The sequence below is a fragment of the Podarcis vaucheri genome (genome assembly GCF_965113315.1).
Source record: "Podarcis vaucheri genome assembly, chromosome: 16".
Classification (NCBI taxonomy): domain Eukaryota; kingdom Metazoa; phylum Chordata; class Lepidosauria; order Squamata; family Lacertidae; genus Podarcis; species Podarcis vaucheri.
The window spans coordinates 14,607,130-14,631,083 of NC_138754.1; the positions used below are offsets into that span (position 1 = coordinate 14,607,130).

The 23,954-nt window shown below is 47.5% G+C and overlaps 1 protein-coding gene across 6 annotated transcripts; it reads left to right on the top strand.

Annotated features, from left to right (window-relative positions):
- The first annotated feature begins 3,296 nt into the window (after window positions 1-3,296).
- PELI3 (pellino E3 ubiquitin protein ligase family member 3) lies at window positions 3,297-20,574 on the top strand. Of its 6 annotated transcripts, none has more exons than XM_082204018.1 (7): window positions 3,297-3,661; window positions 12,205-12,357; window positions 13,443-13,572; window positions 14,633-14,734; window positions 15,954-16,151; window positions 17,739-17,927; window positions 19,405-20,571. In XM_082204018.1, coding segments are annotated over exons 1-7 (1,341 nt in total). In that variant the 5' UTR covers window positions 3,297-3,659; the 3' UTR covers window positions 19,972-20,571. The 6 variants fall into 6 exon arrangements, with proteins under 6 accessions (XP_082060144.1, XP_082060143.1, XP_082060145.1 ...); XM_082204017.1 differs by lacking the exon at window positions 3,297-3,661 and adding an exon at window positions 5,248-5,339 and having other exon boundaries at window positions 19,405-20,572; XM_082204019.1 differs by lacking the exon at window positions 3,297-3,661 and adding an exon at window positions 6,041-6,367 and having other exon boundaries at window positions 19,405-20,570.
- The last annotated feature ends 3,380 nt before the right edge of the window (window positions 20,575-23,954 follow it).

The following is a 23,954-nucleotide window of genomic DNA, read 5'->3' on the forward strand; positions in this document are numbered from 1 at the left end:
TTAGGGGGAATTTTAACATGACTTAATAATCAATTGGATAGGACATTCATATACCCTAATAAATTAACACCAGTTTTTCTCAACTAATAAATAAATGAACTTTGATCCTTGCCGAGTCCTTTATAACTAATAAACACAATTACACTTACAGTACTTTTCAAAAAGCTTTTTTGCTTATTCCAGAATAGTTTATATTTTGATTTCATTTGAATTTATTCCCTCTGTTAAATTGGCCTTGATTACCAATATTATCATCTCTGACCATAGCCATGTTCTGCTTTGCAAAGCCTGTAAGACTTTACTTGGAAAATAAATCAAAGATTACTCCAGAACCTCAGACTTAACTGTAAATATATCTCCAGTTATTACCGAATGCCTTCAGAACAATTATAGTGAATTTCATACTCCTGATGTTGTGTGAGACACATCCAAAATTGTGATAGGAGGAAATGGCTAATTGAAATCTCTGAAATCTACCCCCTCCAAAAAGAGTGAAAAAATTTATTAAAATCTATATATTATGTGGGAGCTCAGCACAGAATGACTAGTATTTAACATTTACATAGAACAGGGTTGGACTTTGGTCATCTTTCATAAATAAATAAGTAATTTAGCCAGTGCAGTGTGTTAACGGAAAAATCTGAGGGCTCCCTTGGACAAAAACAAAGACACCAACCAGGATAACTTGGAGCAAAACAGCAGCCTGTAGGCTTGGCCTTTATTGAACTGTTGCAACAGGGTGTTTCCCTCACTAGCAAGAGAGAGGAAAGACCCAGAACAATGGGCTGCAAGACCTTATAAAAACTTTTGAAATTCCCCTCCTCTAGGTCAAGCCCACCCCCAGAAACATCATGCATACATTACAGAAAGGAGGGGTTGACATCATGCATACGTTACAGAAAGGGTTGACATCATGCATACATTACAGAAAGGAGGGGTTGAGGGAGGAGTTGTGGTGGTAACCTGAGTGTCCAGTCACCCAGCTGGTTCCTCCTTTCCCCCTCCCCATGAGTACTTTCCAGGTGACAATGGGGAGTTTGCAGTTTCCTGCCCCCAGAGGGAAGATCTGATCATTGTCCTTTGTTTCAGCCTGTGGTGAATCCACTGTTCTTTGTGATTTTGATTGTCTTCTGTCTGGGATTATCAGGGTTGACATAGCAACTGGGCAGGGCTCCTGTGGATGTGCTGGGATGGTGAAGGGATTATGGCTGACCAGAAACCAAGCACCCCCCTTTGATAGTCCTTGTCACATGGAGTAAAAAATGGAACAGTGCAAATCCGATGTATGGTTGATTTTCTATGAATTTATAACAGAAATGTGGCGTATGTAGTGTGTGAGTGTGAGTGTGTGTGAAGTTTGTGCAAACAGAATGATTGGGGTGGGGGGGTTCCTGCTACAAGTGGGAATTCTAAGCAGAAAAGTAAATGCTCCCACTGAATATGACTGGGTAGGTGTGAAAAGGGTGGTTTGGTACTCATGGGTGCAATAAACTAAATTAAGATTACCAGCCGTTAGTAATCCTAGAATGACTGGTTTTACAAATGCAGATTGGGCTGCGATGTACAACTGATTATAAATCCACAGGTGGATATGTATTTATGTTTGGAAATGGTCCCATTTCATGGGGCAGTTATAAACAGAGTTGTATAGCTTTATCTTCCACAGAGTCTGAATACATTGCGGCCACAGAAGTGTGCAGAGAGATGTCCTGGCTCAGACTTTGGGGTGGTGAGAAAGGGGCCTGTTAGTCCAATGGAGTTGCCTAAAGCTGTCCCAGAGCGAGAAATTCCAGGCAAGGACAAAGCGCATTGAGGTGAAGTATGTGTGTGAGGCCATCCACGAGGGACTTGTGGAACTGTCTTATTGCCATACCAAGGAGATGACTGCGGGCTTCCTGACAAAGCCCCTACCAAAGGAGAGTTTCCAGAACCTTCGTACTGTTACGGAAGGGGGGGGGGGCATGTCTTCTTCACTACAATATATTTGCTCAATTTCTCTAGGACTCCATCACCCCTCCCCTGTCCTCCATAATCTCTCAAGTAATCCTGTCAAAATCACTCTGCCAAACCTTTCCTCGGGCAATGCCAGGTGACAGACTATGCGTACATGGACCATTGTCTTCTCAGGATGTGCTTATCTGCGCATATCTCCAGCTCTGCATATTCCCCCTCCCTCCTCCATATGTTAATCCAGTGTAACCCAACCTCTCCTTAATGTATTCATGATGTAATCTGTGTAACCCAACCTTTCCTTAATGTATTCGTGATGTAACTGGGAGGTATTTTGCACTGTATTCTGGGACATGGAGGGAAATTTCAAAAGTTCATGTCACCCCCTTTCTCGCTGTTCAATCTCGCCTTGAACCTGTTGCGCAATAAACTTGGACCTTCTGCAGTTTGCTCCTGTGTCCGGCTGAGCTCATTTTCTTCCGCAGGGACCCACGGACTTAGTCCGATGAGCTGGGTGGCAGAGTAACCCCGCACCCAGATTTTAGCCGTAACAGTGTCAAGCTGGGACTCTGGGTAAAATTTGAATAAAATTTATGTATATAAATGTATGTTGCTGTTATGTACTGAATTGAATAGGATCCAGCTGCAGCAGTCTGATTGGTCCTAGAACAATAGGATCCAAAATGCAGCAGTCTGATTGGTCCTAGAACAATAGGATTCAGAATGCAGCAGTCTGATTGGTCCTAGAACAATGCAGCAGTATGATTGGTCAGCAGGAGCCACCCAATCCAGCTCCAGATAGAAGTGAATCCACAACCTGATTGGCCTACAGGAGAAGTCCGGAATTAGCCAATCACATGCAGCCCATTGTGTAAATAATGTATATAAAGCAGATACTTTGAGGGGACTTCCATTCCTCCTCACCACTATGAGCTGAATAAAGAGCATGAATAATAATAATAATTTATTATTTATACCCCGCCCATCTGGCTGGGCCTCCCCAGCCACTCTGGGCGGCTTCCATAAAAACCAAAAATACAATAAAATATCACACGTTAAAAACTTCCCTGAACAGGGCTGCCTTAAGATGTCTCCTGAATGTCAGGTAGTTGTTTATTGCCTTGACATCTGCTGGAAGGGTGTTCCACAGGGCGGGCCCTCTGCCTGGTTCCCTGTAGCTTTGCTTCTCGCAATGAGGGAACCGCCAGAAGGCCCTCGGCGCTGGACCTCAGCGTCCGGGCAGAATGATGGGGGTGGAGACGCTCCTTCAGGTATACTGGACCGGGGCCGTTTCACTTTGCGACTCAATTTCAGTTGCATTGCCTGAGAAGGGGTATGTGGGATGTATTACTAGAGCAATCGAGTATAACATTTTCGTGTTGCCTAGAATGGACACACGGGGATGTGGCTCCAGACAGGGAGGACTTCCTGCCATACCTGCTCTGGAACTTCCTCCCCCTGTGTGTGACCAGGTAGATGGGCGTGACCCTAGCTGACCACATAAAAGGGCTGGCCACGCAACCCCCATTTCTCTCTTGGACTCTTACTCCCTTACTCTTGGATTCTTGCTGTCCTGGCTTTTAGCCAGCGCATGGCTCAAGCTTCACATAGGATGGAGCCCACAAGCAGAAAGTCTGAAATGTAGCTCAGACTTCTTTTCATTTTAACCGCAAGATAAATCCTGCCTTCAAGTTACTGCTGTGAACTGAATGTGAGTAAAACACTATTCTTACTTTTAAAGAAGACAGTGTTGTGCTATTATTATTTTAAGAGGGAAATATAGGGGAAACTTACCAGGAACAATCCAGACTCAACAAGTCAGACAGGATTGTTTAATTAAAGGATTTTAACAAATCATCAGCTTGCTTCCAATAAGCTGCAAAGGGAATGTGCTCTGCTGTTTACTCACTAGCGTGAGTGAGAAGGGATAATATCAAAACAATGTATCTTCTCCTACCTTCCTTAACATCCCCACAGTATGTGGGCACAGGAATGGCACCTAGACTTTGGTTTAGGATTGGGCATTGAAGGAAAGCGGGGTTCTTGTACCTTTAACAACTGTGCAGCAGGCAGACATTCAACAGGTTAAGCATTTTCTAATATGGAAGTACAATTACAGGAGAAGCTTCTCCTGGGCTCATCTTGCCTGTCACACATTTCATTCCATGTATAGCTTATTTTTGGGCGGTCCACTCCACCTGCTAAAGAAGGCACAAATCTGCACGTGACACAAGCCATAATTACGAGGTGTATTGTAGCAGCACACTGTGCGTATACTTTTTAAAGAGATGGAATCTTAACATACTGCTTCCGCTGGCAAATAGAGAGGATCATATGCATATTTAGGGTTGCTTTTTCAGGCAGAGGATCACACTGATATGTAGTGCTGGGAGGGGGGGGGGACTTCAAATGTACATGTTACCTCTGGATCTTGCAGAGTCTTAAGAAGGACCTGCACAAGGAACAGAGGAAACTGCCTTATACCTAGCCAGACCAAAAGGCCATCTCATGTAGTAATGTTGACACTGACTGGCAGCTACTCTCCAGAGTTTCAGAGAGGAAGCCTCCCCCAGCTCTACCTAAAGATGCCAACGATTGAACCTAGAACCTTCTGCATGGGAAAAAGATAATAATAATAATAATAATAATAATAATAATAATAATAATAATAATAATTAATAATTAATAAAAAGATGCTCTAACCACTGAACTATGCCCTTTCCGCCCAAGAGAGATAAGACAGCAGCACCTGCCTTCTGCTCTCCCGCTGGATGGCTGGCTGGATTGGGCCCAGAAACAGAAGTGAGCAGGAAGCGATGTCTTGGAGGAGGAGGAACAGTGGGCCCACCAAGAGTGCCTTGCCCAAGCTGCAGGGGTGGCTGGTGCCCCCTGGGACTGGTAGGGCGGAAGAAAAGGAGCCCAACAGCAGGTGGCGCCAGAGCCAATGGCAGGCTGGGCCACCCAATTCCTGTCTCCTCCCAGTGCCCTTCTCCCAAGGCAACACTGAGGCCAAGGGGGAGGGAGCAAATGCCACTCACTGGACTGGCTGTAAGTCAAAAAGACAGGCAGGTGAGGTCTAGCTGAGGGCAGGTTCAACCTTAGCATAGAAATATCCCTCAAACAAAACCCCTCTGGAACCGTTGCCAGTCAATATAGAGTGCACTGAGCTAGCTGAACCAATGTCCTGACTCGCTGTCAGGCAGCTTCTTATCTCTGCTCCTGTTTTCCTGCTTTAAATAGGACCTGGAAACAGACTGGAAGCCACTGCAGCTACTAATATCCTAGTACATTCCGCCCGTGCCTCTCTTTTGGGGAAATGGCTGTAGATCAGGGGCAGAACAAGACCCTTGCATGCAGAAGGTCCCGGGTTCCAGTCCTGATATCACCAGGTAGTGGCTGCCTGAACCCCGGAAAGCCACCGCTAGCCAGTGCAGACATTTCTGAGCTAGATGGGCCAGGGGGCCTGACTCAGTTTAAGACACTTTCCTACTTTCCTAAGCTGCTACCAAAGGAAGCAAAACAACAAAATTAGCATTGTTATTAATAAAGTTATACTATATGTTTATTGTTAGCCTGTACTGCATTGCAATCCTTTTAAAGCACAACATTTTCCAGTTTGGGCTCTGCTGCTGGTGCTCTTGCCTTGATTTCCATCGAAAGGAGACTTCCCCTATATTATTATTATTATTATTATTATTATTATTATTATTATTATTATTATTATTATTATTATTATTATTTCTATGCTGCCCTTCATCCGAGAATCACACAGCGGTTTGCAATCGGAAAACACAAGAATGCATTCCGATTCCGTAACTATCTGTTGCACTTCCCTCTCCTCTCCCCTTCCCCGAGCGAGGGACCCTCGGCTCTTGCACCCCTCTCGACACCCCCCCCGCCGCCGCCGCCCCCAACACACCCACGATGGCACCCTCCCACCTCCCTCTCTTCTAGCCTCTTTGCACACCTGCAAAGCAATAAACAAACGCTCCCCCCCTCCCGTCCACACACCCGCTTTGCTTTTGTGATGCAGCTGGTGGGCAGGTTGCAGGGAGAGGCGGGGGCGCGAGGCAAGGGCTGCCCCTGGGTGGGGAAAAGGGAGAGACGAGAGGGCTTGGGGAGGAGGATCCCCCTTCTCTGGTCTTTGCAAAGGGTTGCGGGGGGGGGGAGCGGCGTTGTGTGCGTTGCAGACTTGCGGTGTGTGCGGCGGGGTGCCGGGGACGCGAGAGCTGAGCCTGTGATCCCGCCCGGCGCCGGAGCAGCTGCCGCCGCCAAAGCAGAGCCGCCGCCTCCTCCTCCCTCCTCCTCCCTCCTTCTTCTTCTTCCTCCTTCGGCAATGCAGGGCTATCCATCCTGCGCAGGCGGTGGTTGCTGAGCAAGGACCCGCCGCAGGGGAGCGGGGGGGACGCGCAGAGGGGTGAGCCGGAGAGACCCCCAACCCTGACGGTGGTGCCTGGCGGGTTGGGGTGGGGGGGAGGGAGGGAGGGAGGCGGAGGAGGCTGCGGGGAGGGGGTGGTGTTGCATGGGGGAGAGGAGCGGCGGGGGGAGGGCAGGGAGGAGGGGAAAGGAGGGAGGGAGGGATGCCTCCCACAGATCTCCCCCACCCCACTTTTACTTTCTGCAGTTCTTCGCTTTCTGTCTGTCTGCAGCCCCCCCCCCATCCCCACCATTCCTAGGCTCATCCGCAGATCGGCTCGGCTGCCTTTCGATTCTCATGCCCCCCCCTAATTCCTAACCCACCCACCCCCAATTTGATATGGTGACCCTGAATTTTTATGTCCCCTAATTCATTGCCTAGCTCCACCCACCTCAAATCTGGTTAGATGTCTCTTAATAGTGTCTGTTAAAAAGGTCTCGTCTTTATATAACATATTTAAGCCCTGGCACTTGTCTGCTTTTCTTTTGTTAATATGCACCCTGTTATTCTTAACCTCCCCCAGCAGCACCATCTGTCTGGGCCCCTATTAATTCCTAACCCTAATATAAACACACACACACACACACACACTCCCTCCTCAGATCTCTTGGGCTGCCTCTGAATGTCTTATGGGTGTCCTTTGATTCCCATGTCCCCTAATTCAGTATGCCCAGGTGTTCCTGAATTCTTTACCTTCCTGTCCCAAATCTGTTTGGGTGTCCTCTGATTCCTGTTCTCTGCCCCCAAACCAGCATCTTCGTTAAGATGCGTACACATTTGTCTGTGTTTACCTTTTGCTAACCAGCACTGCATGGGACGGACACACACACACATTTGTGTGTGTGTGTGTGTGTGTAGAACGAGTGAGTGCAAAGGGCCACTGTCCCTTTGCAAAATGTGTCCCATTTTTCCGTGGTCCTTCCTTATTGCACTATGCCTGGCACTGCCCACCTACCCTGCATCCCCAAGAATGCATGCTCAATATCTGGTTTTCATGGGTGAAAGCGACAGCCACCCCCACAATATACATTTCCAACAACTTCAGTCCTTAGTCCAGATCCCTCTGTCCAAAGGCAGAGGCTATCAGGCAACTCTTGAGTAGCAAAATCAGGCCCTTTTCCCTGCTTCTCTAGCACTATCGATAATATCCTGTCAAACAGCCTCTGGATCCTTTCCCTTGTGAATTCTTTCTGCAAATGCATCCCCATGGTACCCCAATAAATCAGGATTGTCCCCTCTCCTACACAGTCACACAGCACCCTATACACTCTCCCAGCACTCTTGCTGTTTCCAGGGAACACCAGAAGCTGTCTTATACTGAGCTAGATGGTCAGTATTGCAGACACTGACTGGCAGGGGCTTTCCAGGATTTCAGATATCTCCAGCCCTACCTGGAAATGCCAGGGATTGAATATGGGACCTTGGCAAGCAAAGCAGTTGCTCTCCCACTGAGCTACAGCCTGCTCCTTAGTGGGGGCAGGTATCCTGGGGTACCATTATGGACATCCCAACTCTTTCTACTTCTCCTAAACATATTAAACACATGTCCACCCCCTTCAAGTTATGTACATCATCTCTTAAAATGCAACCTTCCTAACTTCCCAATAAAGCAGGATGCGGCCCTCTCCTTTCTCACTCACCACATTTGACATTAAACCCCATTCCAGTTCCTTAGAAACCCTGGGAGCCCCCGTGTTTGTGCACAGCTCCATTGGACATTAGTTCCCTATATTTGTTGCACTGATCCCCCCCAAGTTTTAATGATAATTATTTTATATATATTTCCTTTTTAATAGTTTTTTTAATTTTAGCTGTGTTTTTATCTACAGTTTTATTATGTATCCTGTTTAGAGGCCTATTTGAGTAAGTGGTTTATAAATCTTTCTAAGTATTTTTTTTTAAAAAACACACAACAACAGCTATGCCCCTCTAAACAGGAAGAACTTGATCCATTCTCCCAATGCACAGCTTAGATCCTACAGATTTTCATCTACATACCCACTCTTACCAGAACCACTGCTCTAGAATATCCTGGTGTAGCAGACCCCCCCCCCCCCACTTTAAGCAGAAAACCTCCCCTTTCTGTGCTTAAGGGGGGAGAAAACCCTATGTCTCAAAGCTTTCCAGAAGATGCATGCACCTTGTGTGACCTGGAAGTCTTGGCCCTTAATCTGAGAGGTGGACAGGTTCAGTAGAAAGAGACCCTGCACATGCAAAGGTTCACAGAGACTTCCCCTTTGAGGGCTTTATTCACACACCCATCCTGCTTGACCTCAAGATGCATAAATCTCTACATTCCTTGATCTACAAATCCTCTTGAGTTCTTTTTAATTTCTGTTTGCCCTTCAGTTTTGCACATACAAAGAGCTTTTCAAAAATGTTCACTGGCCAGGCATCTCTGGAAACCCTGTCCCACTAAGTTTCCTCTGTGTCTCTGAATTTGCCCCAGGGATCCTGACACACAACCGTTCTTCAAGATTTAATTCTCCCCCTCACACTCTGCTCTACACACCCAGAGTCCTTGGCTCCATAGTTATTGACAATACAGTTCTCTATAGAGGCTTAGCACCTCCACCTCCTACAGCCTCCAGAAATGCTGCTTCCTAGCCTAGAGAGGGTGGAAAAAATGGCTGGGGGGCAGGGGCGGGAATCAGTGTATAATCTCATAATTCAGATTATTTGTGTAACCTTCTGAGCAGTGGATATTGCTGGATTCTGGGTTTATTCTTTTTTAGTTCTACAGGGTATCACGTGATGGACGTTTGTGCAAAATGTAATTATTTACAGTCTTGCCTGAGTTCCAGAATCAAAGCTAGTACTACCTTCCTGGATGTATCTGAGCAATGTTTTTGAGACCATGTCTGTTTGTGGGAGTTTGATTAAGAGATTGCACCCAGGGCAGTTTACAAATTGGTTAGAATGTCTGACTTAACATCTCTGTACCTAAACAGATAAGACTAAGGCCATCTTCACCCCTTAACTATAATTTATATACTGTATTGGGTGGTTGGCAACATGCAGGTTGGCCACTAAATAAGTAAACCAATTACCTTCATACAATGAGATATTAATGCATTTCTTTTCAGTACAGTACTTAAATCATTAACTAAAACTTGATTTAATGAAAAATATGCGGAGACGCACTTAAGACATACCCTCCAGTTTATATATCTGTGCTACATCCTGGTATTAAAAAGAATATAGGGTTTTATCCCATTAGACCTGCAGACCCATTAAGATTAATGGACACAGCTAGGCCCAGTAATTCCAGCAGGTCTACTCTGCGTAGGACTCGGGGGGGGACGACACCTGTGCTATACATACCCCCTTTGACAGCCAAGGCTTTCCCCCAAAGAATCCTGGGAACTGTAGTTTCTTAAGGGTGCTAAGAGTTGGATCCCTATCCTCCACAAGGAGCTACGGTTTTCAGAGTTCTTGGGGAAGAATTTGTTGCTAAACCATTCTGTGAAATATAGTTCTGTAAGGGGAATAGCGGGCTTGCTAACAACTCTTAATGAACTACAGTTCCCAGAATTCTTTGTTTAAAGCAGTATGATGATGCTTCAGCTGTATTGTGGAGATGAGGCCTTAGTGGGATGCAGCCCATTCCACACTGCAAGGCCTAGGTGAGGCCCAGCTCAAATTTGTTTGGTTTGTTGTGGTGGTTGTTAAAGAAGACCCATTTTTGTGTAAGCATGTCTTTCCGTGTGTGTGTGTGTGTGTGTGTGTGTGTGTGTGTTGGGGCATTATATGTGTGCATGTGTGAACTAGTCCCACAAGCAAGGAATCAACAGGATCGGGGGCGCGGGAAGGAGGCAGCTACCGGATTTCAATGAACCACAAGTGGGTTCCTCCAGCAGCAGGGACCAGGATGGAGCCGAGAGTGTTGCCATGGCAACAGGGAGGCATAAAATATCTGAAATGCTGCTGTGGTAACAGTGCGGAGGTAGTTTAGGGCTATCACCATGGCAACTTGGGGGGGGGGGTTTGCTGCTGCTAAGGGTCAGGACTGTCACCTTAGAAACCTGGAGATGCTAGAGGTGTTTACCATATGGCTCCTTTGAACACTGGGCCCAAAACCATAGAGGTCAGGGAGTGCCACCCACGGCAACTGATGGGGAGCTGTCAAGCGGGCGTTGCTATGACAATGCAAGGGCGAGATGCAGTATGAATATGGGATGCGGTCCTAGTGGGCATCTGAGCATGTGTAGAGTGCCTTACTCCTCCCTACAGGAGGGAGGCTATAATCCATGCCCTCCTACTATAAATGAAGCTGAAGTCCTAAACACATTTACCACAGAGTAAGGCCCCTTGAACTCCATGGGATTTACTTCTGAGTATTTTATTTTACTTACAATATTTACGTACAACGTTTTGAGCAGATCTCACAAATCTTTTACCTAAGATTATTACAACTAGAAGCATTTATTTATTTTTTAAAGAAGAAATTGCAATAGAATGGAAAAGACAACTTGGTTGCTTAGAAAAAAACTGCTACTGCTTCTTCTCCCCTCCCCTTAGGGCAAGTTTCTTCTGCAGAAGCTCCTGTGGTGACATTTTGGGGGGAGGGAGAGGGGCTGCTATGGTAGCTGGAGGGTGACAAGCCCTCAAACTACTTCCTTCAGTACTTCCTCCCCTCAAGCCAGATGGGCCTTCAGGCACAACCAGGCATGCACTGGGTTGTCTCTAGCTAAATAATATTCAGAGTAGACCCATAGACCTGAATGGACCTAAGTCAAAATAATATCCACTATTTTTAATGAATCTATGTAGGACTAACATGAGGTACAACAGGGTTGCAATGGATCTTTCCTTTTGTTCTCTGATAAGGATCATGCAAGTGCATTGATTGTGCTTTTTATTACTCCTCCTCCTTCCTCCCATTACATATCAGACAGGGACTTCTCTGTTGTCTTTTGGGGGCCTATGGAAGACCTTCCTTTTTCTAACTTGTCTTTTAAGTGGAGATTTTTTTAAATCCCAGTCTGTAACTGCATTGAATTTGGCATTGTTTTTATACGTGAACTTGTTCTAGTTATGAAATATATCTATATTGTTAATGTTTCATTGTTAAACTGCCTCGATATGTTTCATACCAAGCGACTCGTAAATGATTTTTAAAAAATTATTCTTAACAACCATATTCGTACGGCCGAAGTGAGAAGAAGCACTCCCACAACACTTTGACAAGCATGGCTTCCCACCCCAAAGAATCATGGGAACAGTAGTTTGTTAAGGGTTCTGAAACTTCTTAGGAGACCCCCTCACAGAGCTACAACCCCCAGCACCCTTGAACAAATGACAGTTCCCGGGATTCTTCGGGAAGCCATCCAGTGAAATGAGAGTGCTTTAAATGTGTGGCATTCTTCTTCTTTGGCGATCACTCGTAGCTGAGTAAGATTGTCTTCCATGAAAACGGTCTTAACAGTGAGTCCGTAAGTGACTGTGAAGGCCAACTCTGGATCCACACATCCTTCCACAGTGGGGACATAGGTTTCCAGGCGGGAGTTGATCACGGTGTGGGTTTGCCAAACGTGCATTTCTCCCTTTTGTCCTGAGTTTGAGCGTCTTCAAATTCCATGACACCTTTGGTAAAGGCTGATCTCCAATTGAAGCGCTCGCAAGCCGGTGTTTCCCAATTGTTGGTGTTTATACTACTTTTTTTTTAGATTTCCCTTTAGAGAGTCTCTTGTTGAGCACCAGCATTACACTTTCCATTTTTAAGTTCGGAATAGAGTAGTTGCTTTGGGAGATGATAATCAGGCATCCGAACAACATGACCAGTCCAACAAAGCTGATGTTGAAGAATCATTGACCTGCCTTCTCTGTGCTTACAGGATGGTGTTAGAAGGAAGCCCTGAAGCAGTGAGCTCCCAGTCACTAGATCTCCGGCGAGCTTGCCCCAAAAGCAGCCGCATTTATCCCTCTCCAGGGGACAGTATCCTGTTGACCAAGGAGCCAGTGAAGTACGGGGAGCTGATCGTGTTGGGGTAAGTGAAGGGAACCCTTTCTGCCAGCAGTCCCCCATGCAGACCTGGACACATTTTTTTAGTGCTCAGCTCTGGAACATGAAATAAAAAGAAGCTGATGAGCAGGAAGCCTGAGCATGTCCAGAGTACATTTCTCTCACCACTGAGTAAAAATAGCCATGTACTTCCAAGGTTAGTGGGTAATGACCTTCAGATCAGATAATTTGTCTCCCAGGTAGGCTTGAACCCCGATCATGTCTCTTTTAGAAGGGGTTCAGAGACCCTGTTATAACCAGGCCTGCAAAGCAAGCATCTAACCAAGCCAATTGCAACTCATTGGAGACCCCGTAAAGATAATGGTTTTGCTGGCTTAGGAACGTAAGAAGAGCCTGACGGCTGGATCAGGCCAAAGGCCCTTCATAGTCCATCATCCTATACTCACAGTGGCCTTTGCGAAACCCAAAAGTCAGATCTGAGTATAAGAGCTGTCTCCCCACAACGGGCAGAGACTATTGCAGAGACTGCTTGGGAAGTGGATTTAGGATTTTTAACAAAACACAGGCTGCAAAAAGAAATGGAGGGGGGGAATGGGTGTGCAGATTAATACTTGACACTTCCAAACTGTTTCTATATTCATGTGGGATTCGATCACATATGGGCAAATTCAGGTCGTGGAACAATGGGAAGTCTTGCACAACACAATCACTTCCCCAGAAGATCAAACCTTTTGCCAATAGGAAAATGATGGGAAAACATGAGAAAGGGTGGGATAACCCTTGCTTTGATGCAACTTCATCTAATCTCTATGGAAAAAAATAACAATGAATGCTCATCAAATAGCTAAGACAAGAAGTCCAGTCTCTCTGCAAGTGAATCAGTATGAATGCTCAGTAAACAGATCATCTGGAAGTGCCTGCGGTTGTGTTTGTCCACTAGACTTGAAAGCAGCCTTTTCACAAAGGTGGCCCTCAAAAATAGATATATTTTAAAGAACACTAGATATTTGAAATCCTGAACTCTCATCAAGTTGAATTGATGTGATGCTCTATTTTACTCTGTACCAAGTACAGACAAACAAACAGATCCATTGGCCTCTCCCAACACAGGTACAATGGCTCCTTGCCCAATGGTGACAAGGGCCGCCGCCGCAGCCGATTGGCCCTGTTCAAGAGGCCAAAACCCAATGGGGTTAAACCAGATGTCATCCACCACATCTCTACACCGCTTGTATCCAAGGTGAGTCCAAAGCCCCTTCCTAGCCACCAGGAATACTCTTCTGCTCATCAGACCACTCTGGGCTTCAATGGGGAGCCATTTTGTGCAAGGACCATAGTGTGGTGATAGAGCACATGCCTGGCATGCTGAAAGTCTCACATTCAGTCTCTGACATCCTCCAAGTAGGACTAGGAAGGCTCTGGAGAGCCACTGTCAATCATTGTGGGCATGGCCAAGATAGATGGACCAAGGGTCTTATTTGTAATAGGGCAGCTTCCTGCTATTTTTTTTATGCCAGAATCTAGTCCTGGAAAAGATTTATGACTCTAAGCATGTGTAAAGTGCATTTCTGTCCCCATACGTAGGGCTGCCATACGTCCAGGAATCAGTCCGTCAAAATGGCATCCATGCAGATGTTTGCCGAATCAGCAAAATGTCCGGGGAAGCCCAGACGTATGGCTCAACAACTTTTCACTTTTGGGAATATGACAACCCTACAATAAGGAAATAGAGACAAAGCTGTCTTGACTCTCATCTGAAACTCCAGAGAGCTGCTGCTGGTCATTATAGACAAATTGGCTTAGATGGACCAGTGGCCTGACTTGGTTATAAAGAAGCTTATTATTGTCTCTATTTAAATCAGTTCTTTATTCGGATTCATGAGGACTGGAATCTTACTTTCTTTTTAGAGGCAGGGCTGGAGCTCAGTGGCAGAGCATCTGCTTTGTATGCAGAAGGTCCCTGGTTCAATCCCTGACATCGCCAGGTAGGGCTGGGGAATGACCCCGTTTGAAACCCTGGACAGGTTCTGCCAGTCAGTGTGAACGATAACAATCCAGTTAGATAAATGATCTGACTCAGTATAAGGCACCTTCCTGTCTTCCTCTGTGCAGCTGGGCTTTAGGAATGGGATACAAGCCTCTTGCTCTTTGATCAGGCACTGAATCTAGTCCATGTATCATTAGAAAGGGAACAGGGAATCTCAGAGGCTCGGTGCTGGGATTGAGGTGATGAGTTTAGCTCTGGAGAGGAGCTTTAGATGGGTCCCACAGCTGTTTATTTTATTTCTTCTGCCCAACAGGCACTGAGTAACAAAGGCCAGCACAGCATCTCATACACACTTTCCCGAAGCCACTCTGTGATCGTTGAGTATACTCATGACTGCGAGACCGACATGTTCCAGGTACCTATGACCCTGGCAGCAGAAACAGGAATGCCATCCTCTTTGTGTGACTAGGTGCCTGTGCCTTCAGCAGATGTCTGATGTATGAGGTTTTTTTGTGCCACATATACTTTTTATTGTGCATCTATGATGATTTGAACTCATGATGGCTATACGCAATGACACTTTCAATACTGTTTGAACCTGCAGATGTTTCAGAGTGGATGTACTGAGTAATTTCCAAGCAACACATGTCCCATAACTTCCTGCTGAAAACCTGCGTGAGCCTTGCTTGGCAGGTGCCCAGCAGTGCCTACCACTGATGATGGCTATGATTTCATGCCCTGTGGATATTGCATCAGATTGTTGTTTTAATATCTGCTTCAGTGAGGCTCTGGAGATTCCAGAGATGGTGGCAGCCTTAGCACCACTTTTCCCTTTGTCATTTAGCTGAAATACCTGTTGTGTTCTGATCTTGCGCAGGATGCTAGGAAGAAGGCGGCAGTGCTTAAGCGATGGCACCAATGTGAGTCCTGACTCTGGCCTCTGGTGGTACAGGAAGTCCTTCTGGAGGCCCCCGTTTGAGGCCCAGCAGTCTCCAGCAGCTGAATCAGAGCCCTGAGGTGTGTCCAGCTCCCCTCGCTGGCGCCTCCGCAGCCTCCATCTGTGGCTGGATCACTGCTGGATTCTGGAGTCATGACAATACCACTGAAATAGTTTTCAACTCATTTGGAAATGCATTTCTTCAGGCCTTAGGTGTGGCCAGGATGTTTTGTTCCTGTGCTGGCTAGTTACTTCATGAACAGATGTGAACCAAAGCTATTATTGAGAGCGCAAGGAAATTAATACAGATATCCGTTTGTTACCTACACCAAGGATGAGGGGCCTGTGACTCTCCAATGGATGTTGGACTTCAACTCCCAGCATCCCTCACTGTTGGCCATGCTGGGAGTTGGTGTCCACGAACATCTGGAGAGCCACAGGTTCCACGTTCCTGATGCAGACTGACAAAACATCTTCTGGAGATGGGACATTAATAAGGGTCCCTCTCATCAATGTAAGGCCTTCCTGACTTCTCTGCACCCGTTTGTGATATTTCAGGATTTTTTGACAGGAGAAAATGCTATCTTCCTGAAACCGAGATGGCAAAATCACAAGTGAACAATGGATGTGTTCGCGAAGCAAATACCAGCACACTTTTTTTGCCTTTCTGAACTCTCTCTGCCTCCTTTCTTCCCAGATTGGCCGCTCCACAGAGAGCATGATTGATTTTGTGGTGACGGACACGACCCCAGGGGCCAACTCAGCCATCGATGGTCAGTCGGCTCAGAGCACCATCTCTCGCTTTGCCTGCCGTGTCATCTGCGAGAGGAACCCTCCGTACACAGCACGCATTTACGCTGCTGGCTTTGATGCCTCCCGCAACATTTTCCTTGGAGTGAGTGAGTCACCAGCACGACTGTGTGTGTCTTTGCGTACGTGTGGTGGAATGGAAAAGTCTTTGGCTTCCAAAGGAGGACAGCACACCTGTGTGATACGCAAATACTCACTTTGGTGCAGTTTCCCACAACATGATGGTGGACGGGGACATCCTAATCGGTGCCATTTCTGCCTGTCGCATAACTTGGCTCACTTGCACCAGCCAGCAGGAGGCAGTTGCTCTGTAAGCAACTCCCTGCAGTGCATCTGCTTGCCATTTCCCCTTGAGGCCTCCTGCCTTATTGCAGCCTGTGAGGGGGCACACAGAGAAGGACCTCTAATGGCGTTAGACCACCCTTCGTCCCCAAAAATGGATTTCTAAATGATATTCAAAGAGACCTGTCTGGCCTGAGCTGGATATAAATGCCCACTTAGTCGTCCACTCTTTTTCTGGCCTTGAGAAAGTGATCTTTCTCTGCCTTTTCCTTCTCCTCTCCTTTCCTTGTGCGTCATCTTTTTAGTTTTTAAGTCTGATGTAGCCTCTCTCCCCACACACCTTTATGTCTCTCTGTCTTTATTGATGTGAGCTGCTTCCAGATCCTCAGTGTAGGGATCGCTCATGCCTCTGGCCCTCCAGATCTCTTTCTTTGGTCCTTGGGACCTTCCTGAGGCAACATCCCCTTCCCTGACCACACCTCTCACTTTCCTTGAACTGTAGTCATGCCTCTTTCTTGCCTGGATGAAGAGGTTGCAGAAACTTCTGGTTGTGTGTGTGTGTCTGGAATGTAGCCTACCGTACAAAGGTAAAGATTTACATCTGTTTCTCTGACCACTTTTGTCTCTTGCTCTGCCCTCCCCTGGCATGTGACGGCTGGCAGGCTGCCCACGAGTGAGCGCGGCCCGCCCGCTTAAAATGGTTCCCCACCCCTGCAGTGAATAAGCAAGGCTCATTCAATTCAGTAGGACAGCCTCCGAGTAGACACGGTTGGGAATGCAGCCTAAACAAATAATTTCCAAGGGCAAATGCGTTCCAAAGCACAACCAAATACACCGTCAAGTGAAGAGAAATAAAAGCATTCAACCAGACAAAAATAACCTTAATCTAAAATGGCTGGGCGAACAAACACATTTTAGCCTGGAGCTGGGAAGGAATATGGTGTCAATGCCGGGCAGAGCTCCCTTGAGGGGGCATGATAGCTCAGTCGGTTAGAGCGTGGTGTTGAGAATGCCAAGGTTGCAGGTTTGATCGCCGTATGGGGCAGCTACATAGTCCTGCACTGCAGGGACTTGGATGAGATGAACCTCAGGGTCCCTTCCAACTCTACATTTCTAGGATTCTATGATAACGATTGCCAGTCATGGGTAGGTATGTGTGGGAAGAGGTGAAACCAGCGCTTTGAATTGGGCCAGGAAACAGGCTGCAACCGGCGGGAGGCAGGGGATTGTTGATGAGAGAGACTGTGCTTTGAATAAGCCTGGCTGGAATTGGTTAGGACTCTGCAGGGCAATCCTGTTTCCACGTTCAAAGGCCCCTAGGACAAGTCTTGCCCCCACATCCCCCCTGCCCAAGCGGTGCTGTGATGCCAGTCTCTGGGTTCATTGGCAGGAGAGGGCAGCCAAGTGGAGGACTCCTGACGGACTGATGGACGGGCTGACGACAAACGGGGTGCTGGTGATGCACCCCAACGGTGGCTTCAGCGAGGACTCTACGCCGGGCGTATGGCGCGAGATCTCCGTGTGCGGGAATGTGTATGCCTTGCGGGACAGTCGCTCAGCGCAGCAGCGGGGAAAGCTGGTACGTGGGGAGAGGAAGCCCAGGCAAGGCGCCCTGCAGGACGAAGGAGAGGCTCTTGCCCTACTGAGGACCTGTGGCTCAGTGGCAGAGCACCTGCTGGCCCCAAGTTCAATCCCTGGCATCTCCAGGAAGGATGGGGAGACACCCTGTCTGAAACCCCAAAAGCAGCTCCCTATTCTCCTATTTAAATCAGTCCTTTATTCAGAACCTTGAGGACTGGATCTATTCATTATTTTTTAAGGGGAAGGGCCATAGCTCAGGGTCAGAACATCTGCTCTGCACACAGAAGGTCCCAGCTTCATTCCTTGGTATCTTCGGGAAGGGGTAGGAAACAGCGGCAGACCTACATTTTGGGGGCCCTGACGCTTGAGCTGTTATGGGGGCCCCTTCACAACCAGCAACGAGGTCCAGCAATCTGCTGTTATCATCTACAGTGGGGTTGTTCCATGACAGATTGCCACAATTTTTTGAAATATTTAACTCCTATATCTCAGATTTTGATTAAAATTGTTGTGGATTATTTCACATGTCAAAGTCGCTGGTGTGAATAAAAAAATAATATGACATACTTTTTGAGTTATGGGGGGGGGTGAAAATTAGGGAAATGTTATATATGTGCAGGATGCATCATCAAATGATGAAATTGAGTCTACTAGACCCAATTTTTTTAAGCACTGTAGACTAAAGTTGCTTCAGGGCCCCTCTGAAAAGTCAAACTAATCTAAATAAGATAAAAAGGAAAGAAGCAAGAATAAGCAAAGGGAGAAACTAAGGAAGAAGAAAGAGGAGAAAGAGAAAATAAACACAAGGCTCTGTACCACAATTACCGGTATATCTTAACCCTTATTCCACACATAGAAGAGTAAAGTCTCCCAGTTCTCATCTGGGAGCTTCACCCTCTTCCCCCAGCCTCCCACCCCGGGAGATCCTCTCTACCCTGCCCCTCATACTGGGCCTTTCACAGACCCTCCAAGTGCCCCTCTTTTCCAGGGACAGTAAATCCGGATTTACAGAAGCCATCCTGGTTTCTGATTTGATCCAGAAATGTCCCGCTCTTCCTTAGGACGTCCCTATTTTCATCGGAGAAATGTTGGAGGGTATGCTTTCATCTTCTGTCCATCCTCTTCCATCGCTAATAATAATAATAATAATAATAATAATATAATTTATTATTTATACCCTGCCCATCTGGCTGGGTTTCCCCAGCCACTCTGGGCGGCTCCCAACAGGATACTAAAAACACAATAAAAGATCAAACTCCAAAAACTTCCCTAAACAGGGTTGCTTTCAGATGTCTTCTTAAAGTCAGATAGTTGTTTTTCTCTGACATCTGGTGGGAGGGCATTCCACAGGGCGGGTGCCACTACGAAGAAGGCCCTCTGCCTAGTTCCCTGTAACTTCGCTTCTCGCAGTGAAGGCCCTCGGAGCTGGACCTCAGTGCCTCTTCTGACACCTCTCTCTCTCCCCCCACGGCCAGGTGGAGTCTGAGTCCAACGTGCTCCAGGATGGCTCGCTCATTGACCTGTGCGGGGCCACCCTGCTGTGGCGGACCTCGGAGGGACTCCTGCGCACCCCAACCCTGCAGCAGCTGGAGGCCCTGCGCCAGGAGATCAACGCCGCCCGCCCCCAGTGCCCGGTGGGCTTCAGCACGCTGGCGTTCCCCAGCCTGGCGCAGCGGGGCGTGGTGGAGAAGAAGCAGCCCTGGGTCTACGTCAACTGTGGCCACGTCCACGGCTTCCACAACTGGGGCTTCCGCAAGGAGAAAGGGGGGCTGGAGCGTGAGTGCCCCATGTGCCGCCGCTCGGGGCCCTATGTGCCTCTCTGGCTGGGCTGCGAGGCGGGGCTGTACCTGGACGCCGGGCGCCCCACCCATGCCTTCTGCCCCTGCGGCCACGTTTGCTCGGCCAAGACTGTGCAGTACTGGGCGCAGATACCCCTGCCCCACGGCACCCACGCCTTCCACGCAGCCTGCCCCTTCTGTGGCACCTGGCTGACGGGCCAGCAGGGGTTTGTCCGCCTCATCTTCCAGGGGCCGCTCGACTGAGCTGGGGAGGGCGGGGGGCTGGCGGAGGGGAGGGGAGGGCGAGATGGAAAATAAACAGCAACATCTGAGAACAAGGTCCGGCTCTTGGAGGCGGGTGCTCTGCAAGTGTGGTTCAATGAAAGCATCATTTTGGTTCCCTGCCAAGGGCTGCGAAACCTCCACCGTATGTAAGGATATCCCAGGCAATGCCAGTTCACAGATTTTTGGGGGGTGCGGTGGGGATGTTGTTGGGCAAGAAGCCCCTCAGTGAGCCCTCTCCCCCCCCGAAACCTCTAGGGAAACAGGTCACCCTGCTGCAACTTCTTGTAGGAAAATGGTTCTCCCAGTCCCATTTTTTTATAAATACAAGTTTAGATATTTGCAATTCTTTCATTGTTTTAATACTTCAGGACCTATGGAACTCCCTGCCACAATAACGCCTTAATGTGACGCATTCCTATTCTCTCCAAGTGCTTTTAAGTCTTCCTAATAGGTATAATAGGCTGGGGGTGAGGAAGATGCCCCTCTTCATGCCATAGTCACCATGGTGCATTCACTTGCCCCTGGCACCAATCCCAGCCAGATTTAGGGCAGAGCAGGCAGTTCTCCTGCCCTGGATGCTGAGCCAAAGAGGCACATAATAATAATAATAATAATAATAATACAGTAATATACCTATATTTATGTGGGCACCTACTTAGAAGATTAAAAAACCCTGTATCAAAAGGAATTATTGTGAAAATAAGAAATATTTAGGGTGGAGGGGCACCAAATTTTGTCCTTGCTCAGGGTGCCATATTACCAAAGTTTGCCCCTGCCAATATTCACCCAAAAAGAACGTGCAAAGGAAGCAAAGGCTGCACTTCTTTCTCTTTGCTCTTTTTTCACTGTTCCCACCACAGGCTCAGGCAGCTGAAAAGCATGTGGGCAGCGGGGGGGGGGCACTGGAGGCTGGCACTGGGCCCCCTTCCGGGCTGTGGGCTTGGACAGCTACCCAATTAGGATGAGGTGAAGGGCCATCCCACAGGGGCAGAGGAGCTGATTTGCGTTTAGATCTTTGATTCAATCCCTGATGACATCTCCAAGCAGGGCTAGGAGAGACTCCCTGCCAGAAACCCTGGACAGCTTGCTGCCAGTCAGTGTAGGCAATACTAAGGAAGATGGACTCACGATCTGACTTGGTCTAAGGCAGGCATCACCGAGTACCCATGGGCAACTTAGTGCCCAGAGAGGCCTTTCTTGACACCCACAAGGTCCCCCTTGCTCGAAATTAGGCTTTGAAGAAGTGTTCTGTTGTAGCCAATACAGCAGGTTGCAACCTATGCCTGGTCCCACAATCCACAGGCCTCCAAGATGTTGGCAACCCCTGGTACAAAGCATGCTCTTTTTTAAACTGGCCCTTTGTTCTGAACTATGAGGACTGGAATCTTGCTTTATTTTTAAGGGCAGGTCCATAGCCCAGTGTGTGGGCACCTGCTATGCATGCAGACGGTCCCAGATTCAATCCCCAAAGGCATCTCCAGATAGGATTGGGACAGGCTCCTTGCCTGAAACCCTGGAGAGCTGCTGCCAGTTGGTGTAGACCATACTGAGTTAGATGTTCCAATGGCTTGGCTCAGTGTGTGGCAGTTTCCTATGTCCCTATGTCCCTGATGCTCCAGCGCTGCGCCTGGCTCCCACCTGCTCACAGCGCCATGTCTTCATCACATCCATGAATTGCTCTTTGGATCTGGTCAAAGGGACACTGCAGTTTGGGTTAAGGCCGCTGCTATGGGTATGTCTCAGAAGACGATGGAGACCAGAGCTCAGTGGGAATAGACCTTGGGGGGGGGCATGCATAAGGTTGCAGATACAGTCCTCTTATCATCTTCAGTGAATGGGACTAGCTAGGAAAGATGCCCCTGCCTTTGAAAAACTATGGAAGTGCTGCTGCCAGTCAGAGCAGGCAGTTACTGGGCTAGACAGATGGCTTGTAGTTGCATTTGGAAGGGCCCATGTTTGATGTGCTAAAAAGGAGCAGGGATGAAGAAGCCCTTCCCACTTGCCTCCCTGCAGAGTAGCTGTCATTCAAACCTGTCAAACACAAACCTGGTATGTAAGGCAGTGCCATGTGCACCTCAGTGTCAGGTATTTGCTGGGGCCCACACCCCAGCAGGGGTCCACCGCTCATGCACACACCACCAACGGATTTCTGACACTGTCTACTGCTGTTTAATTCCTGCCCTTTTTGAAGAAGGGGAGCAGAGCCTCAGGTCTGGGATCTGAATGTGGCCCTCTAGTTCTCTTGACCTGGCCCTTGAAACTTTCTCTAGGCAACATCGCTCCCTACCTGTTTCTACCTGTCTAGAATGCATCTTTGAACTCCTTTTAATGCTTCTTGCATGGCTGGACCAAGGATTGACAGTACAGAAACTACCCTAGTGTACTGTAAAATTTCCATTTGTTGCTCTGCCCACTTTTCCCTCTGGCCCTGCCCACCAGTACCATGTGGCCCTCAGAAGCTTGTCCAAAAGGGCCTGTGGCCCTCTGGTGTGAAAAGGTTCCCCACTCCTGTTTTAAAGAATCCTGCACCAAATATTTCCCTGTTTCTCCATATTAGAACATGCCATAATTTGTGTGTTTGTTGCCTATGTTGTGCCTATGTTGGGGAATGTTTTAACATAAATCAGTTGTGGGTCAGGAGGGTAGCATGAAAAATCAGGAGTGCTCCAAGTGTTTCCAGACTATCTGTTTATTCAGCATTCATCCTGATTTATTTGCATGATGTTGCCTCATAGTGAGTGCTATCACACTTACCAGCAGATTTCCTGGCTGTCTCTTATTGCAAAAAGTTTGCTCTCTGGGGCAAGTGGGTTTGTTGCACAACAGATCTCCATCAATTTACAGCACATCCAAAATTTGCTGGTATGTAATTGAATCCCACCCCAAAATAGCCACAGCCTGGAACAGCCGTAGTTTCACAGTGTTGTACAGCAAATGCTTTGCAGCACACAATAACCCCAAGCTTTAAAAGCCACCACAACAAATGTTACACGGTCACAGACCTGGTTAGAGCATCAAAATTGTACAATTTCTAATACAAGCTGAGTTAAACTACAGAGTTAGTTTATCTTTATAGGTTCTCTGCTACAGAAAGGAGAAAGCTAGCAACTATTTTCTTTATTGTTTTGTTAAGTCAGTGATTTGGCCTAACACCTTTCAAAAGTCCTTCCTGGATCTTTTAGTACAGGGGTCAGCAAACCTATTCAGCAGGGGGCCGGCCGGTCCACTGTCCCTCAGAAGTTGTGGGGGGTCCAGAATATATTTTGGAAAAAAATAATGAATGAATTCCTATGCCCCACAAATAACCCAGAGATGCATTTTAAATAAAAGCACACATTCTACTCGTGCAAAACCACACTGATTCCCGGACTGTCTGTGGGCTGGATTTAGAAGGCGATTGGGCCGGATCCAGCCCCCGGGCCTTAGTTTGCCTACCCATGTGTTAGGAGAGTGGGGGTAAGCAAGCTCTTTTGCTCATCTCATGTCTGTAAGAGTTGCATGCAAAAACATGTGCTCCATCAGTTAAAAAAGCAGTAAGAGGTGAAAGACTCTTCTTTGCCTGCTGTTTAGTGGTGGATCCACTATTATTAGCTGTATTGTGATGCTTACCTACTTATTGCAATCCAGAGGGACATAAGCCATAGCGTGACAAAAGCAGGACATACAGTCTCCTGGGCACACCCCACCTTAGAACATTTGTGGTATGAAAAGTTCAAGGATCTCAGGAGGAAGCTAAGGGTCATGCACTGATTGGAAACGAAGCTGTTCGTCTGCCCTGATACTTTTGCAGGTACAAACAGCATCGACAGTGGGAAGGCGCGAAACCACTCCGGTACCATCACGAGAACAAATAATCATGAATGCACAATAAACAGAACGTCTGGAAGGGGCTTGATGTAAGCTTCCTGCAACTCCATTAAGAACCAACCAACCAAGGGTGGTGATAAAGCTGTAAGAGACTG

Excerpts from the sequence above, each read along its gene's own strand:
- PELI3 (XM_082204015.1), top strand. The coding sequence starts at position 10,535 with ATGAATATGGGATGCGGTCCTAGTGGGCATCTGAGCATGTGTAGAGTG. Across the intron at positions 13,573-14,632 it reads CTACACCGCTTGTATCCAAG|GCACTGAGTAACAAAGGCCA; the intron begins GTGAGTCCAAAG and ends TCTGCCCAACAG. Across the intron at positions 14,735-15,953 it reads GCGAGACCGACATGTTCCAG|ATTGGCCGCTCCACAGAGAG; the intron begins GTACCTATGACC and ends CTTTCTTCCCAG.